This window comes from Sitophilus oryzae, unplaced genomic scaffold (assembly GCF_002938485.1).
Source record: "Sitophilus oryzae breed Bouriz unplaced genomic scaffold, Soryzae_2.0 scaffold_809_pilon_pilon, whole genome shotgun sequence".
NCBI classification, from domain to species: domain Eukaryota; kingdom Metazoa; phylum Arthropoda; class Insecta; order Coleoptera; family Curculionidae; genus Sitophilus; species Sitophilus oryzae.
Window position 1 is genome coordinate 283,989 of NW_022147427.1, and position 3,643 is coordinate 287,631.

Genomic DNA, 3,643 nt, shown 5'->3' on the forward strand with positions numbered 1-3,643 from the left:
AAGCTATAATATATTTCTTTCACAAAATTACTGAATTATAACCAATTCTTATGTTTCTCGACTAATTTCATTTAGTTCGCCATGGAAACAAGTTCAATCGTCGTTGCTCTCAGAAATGTGAAATTGTCACATCCAATCTTTGTAAATTAACATAAACAAAAATTGTAAATAAGAGTTTTTTTAAATGAAGAACAACGTGTAGAATTATTGGTTCAACTTTTCTTGGCCATACAGTTTCGAAGATACGTTGACCGGCGAACGTTACGTTTTTTAGAAAACGGTTTTCAAGGCAAGACATTAGAAAAGTTAAATTTAGATACTCGCGCATTAATACAGTGGTTCCAACATTACTTATGTTGGAACTCTCTTACATGACTTCATTATGACGCACCAACCCTCCCACACAATGAAAGAAATGTTATTTAAAAAATTATTTATATCATAATTATGTAGACTCAGGGAGGTGGACCAATTGCATGGGTCTCCTCTGTCACCTGACCTATCCATTTTAGATTTTTTATGCGGTATGGTTAACAACAAGGTTTACAAAAATACTTATGAATAAAGAGAGGCACTCGAAGAGGCGGAACAGGAGAAGTTTAATTAAGTCGACCGGGCGTTCTGTGACAATAGCTAGAAATTCAGTTTTAAAAGATGCATTTATGTACTCAAAATAATTGCGGATTTTTTGAACATTTCTAAAATAACTTAAAGTGTACGTAGTGATATTATTTTTTTGAGTTTTAGTTTGTGTAAGCTAAATTGTAAAGAGCCGTTTAATAACATATTTTGTCTTTTTATAAGTTATAAATCACAACAAAATTTGGACACCATTGAAAACCGTTCTCTAAAAAACGTAAGTAACTTTCACCGGTCAACGTATCCTGTATGGCCAAGAAAAGTTGAACCAATAATCCTACACGCTTTTCTTCATTTGAAAACTTTTTATTTACAATTTTTGTTTATTTTAATTTACAAAGATTGGATGTGACACAATTTCACATTTCTGAGAGCAGCGACGATTGAACTTGTTTCCATGGCTAACTAAGTGAAATTAGTCAAGAAAGATAAGAATTGGCTATAACTTAGTAATTTTGTGAAAGGAACATATTATAGCTTATATTGCTGAAAAGCTTAAAAAATGGCGCTTTTTATGAAGTCACAGCCAACTATGGTTTCCTTTTAAAAAAACATATGTTTGTGTCATATGTCAAAAATGACAGGTTTTATAAAAAATTGGAGAACACAAACTCATTAGGAATATGATTATCTACAACTTTTATCTGAACACTTTTTGTCTAAAATAGATTGTAATGGAATTAGGGACAATTTTTAAAATAGCCAAAATTTGTTTTTTTCGAAATATCTAGTAAGCCATGAACTTTTTTAAAAATCTGAAAGGCGCATATTTATGACCCCACAAAACTGCAATTCTTTCCCCATTTAACCGACTCTCTATATCCAGTAGTTTCCGAGATGCCCATAGAGAACATCGTAGGAAACTCACCCTGTATACATATACATATTTTTTTATTTATTTATTAATATCTCTGACTCTATTTGAAACATATTTACTGATATGCTAGGATTATGTAAAGTGATCTGAAAGGAAGTCAAAAATGCAATAATATACAGGGTGTCCCATGTAAAAAAATCATCCCGATACACTCACACTTTCTTGAGCCATTCTTTAGTTAAAGTATTTTCCTGAAATACCTCTTCGTACATACTATCAGTTTGCACTTTAACAAAATTCCCAGGTTTTTTATTCTAGGAGCTCGATATACAACTAATGCCCGACGCACTATTGCTAAACCCTGTATATATCTTCTTTATATTATTCAATTAAAATATTACCCGATATAATGCGACCACCAGAAATGAAATTATACCGATTGTATATACTGCTACCTTCCTTATCTTCGACTTAAGTGTCTTAGTGACATGTCACAAATTTTCCTGTCAAACATTTTTTTTACACGTAATGAAATTAAAAGTATACAATCATAACTAGTAAATTCGTCAACTAAACAAGCTCTAAGTATATAATGGTAAATGTTTTAACTGCCTCCCAAATAAAAAATGGAAATCTATCATCCGGATTGGAGAACCGTACCAACAGTTGCCCTATGCTCCATTTTTGAAATACTAACGAGAAGAGACAGACTGGCCTTCGTTATGGTGTGCCAGAGCTGGAAAGAAGCAGTTACGTGCTCGAGATTCTGGAGAAAGTTTGTTGTCTACATAGATCAGGACTTTATGGAACCGAGTCTGATTCACCTGACGCAAGAGTTCTACAAATACATCAAGCATTTGGTAATAGGCTGGAGAACTCCAATGTGGGAGCATCGTCTAAAGTGGCCTGAATTGAAGTACAAAGATCTGACAAAAAGAGTGGGCAAGTTTTTGGTAATCTTGTACGAAAGATCAGTACAAATTAATGTTCTGGAAATTAACAACTGGTACGACGTATTCTATATAAGAAAACTTGGATATTTGATGCTTCGTATCGTCAAAAATCAATACGGTCTCACTTCGATAACACTTAATAACGCCAACTTTCACGATATGAACTTCATAAACATACTGGTGTCATGTTTGAGATCAAAATCCACACTTGAAGAAATCCACGTCCATTATTTGTCCACCCTGACACAAAGAAACTTTGATGGGTGGATTTTTACCAGCTGCACCGAACAGTTTACCAATCTCAAAGTGTTCACCGTTAATATTTGGGTATTTTGGCATTTTTACAGTAGGCTTCAAGTCACATTATCAAAATTAACCGAGCTGAATCTTTATCTCGACGATTCTGCAAGAATTATCGATAAGATAACCTTTCCCGATATAGCCGAGAGTCAGTGGGATATGTTTCACGTCTTACTTCCAAATGTGTTGGTTAATCTCTCCGTAAAAAAGTTCCTAACTGACAGTCAAATGAAGACGATAGTTCAGCAATCTTTCCCATTAGCCTCATTTGTGTGGAAGTATAAAGTTAATAAAGAATGTTGTAGAAAAACGTGTGCGATATGTCTTCGATTACTGACCAATAATCATCGCGATACGTTGCAGACCGTCGTCATTGCAGTGCCTGATGTGAGTGAAGTGCCATTTATTCAAAGAATCATATTTCTGAAGAACAAGTGCAAAAAGTTGCAGTATTTTTGCTTTAATCGGCTGAGGTGGCAGAAGAAAAAGAGAGCAACACGCTATCACCCCTATTCGTTAATATAATATTTAAAACTATATTGTCTGTTATTATCTACCATTACAATAGTTCAAATCTGACTATGCCTAAAGGCAGTCTCTCAGAATATCAATGGTTCTAAGAAATGTCTCAAGCGCATTAGTTATAGTTAAATTTGATCGTTTTATTTTTTTCTTCATTATTTTTATTTTATTTATAGTCCCTCTGTTTACGTCCACTGCAGAGTGGTAAGTCCCTTAGTTTCACCTTGTAGAAACATTGAGATGGCAATGGTTAATATTCGCTTAGTATTCCATTTGCAGCTTGAATACTGCTTCTAAACATTACTAAATAAAGGTAGTGCAACAGTTCTTTAGGACTGTTTCTCTCTGCAACTGTAACAACTTCTACTTAATTCCAGTACCTCTTGAATGTTTCTGAAATAATGCCACTCCT

At 33.9% G+C, this 3,643-nt stretch overlaps 1 protein-coding gene across 1 annotated transcript; it reads left to right on the forward strand.

The window, feature by feature from the left end:
• The first annotated feature begins 1,940 nt into the window (after nt 1–1,940).
• On the forward strand, nt 1,941–3,246 carry LOC115888951 (F-box only protein 39-like). The gene has a single exon (XM_030908838.1). It carries the CDS (start codon nt 2,083–2,085, stop codon nt 3,232–3,234), a length of 1,152 nt encoding a protein of 383 aa, XP_030764698.1. The 5' UTR covers nt 1,941–2,082; the 3' UTR covers nt 3,235–3,246.
• Nucleotides 3,247–3,643: the final 397 nt, after the last annotated feature.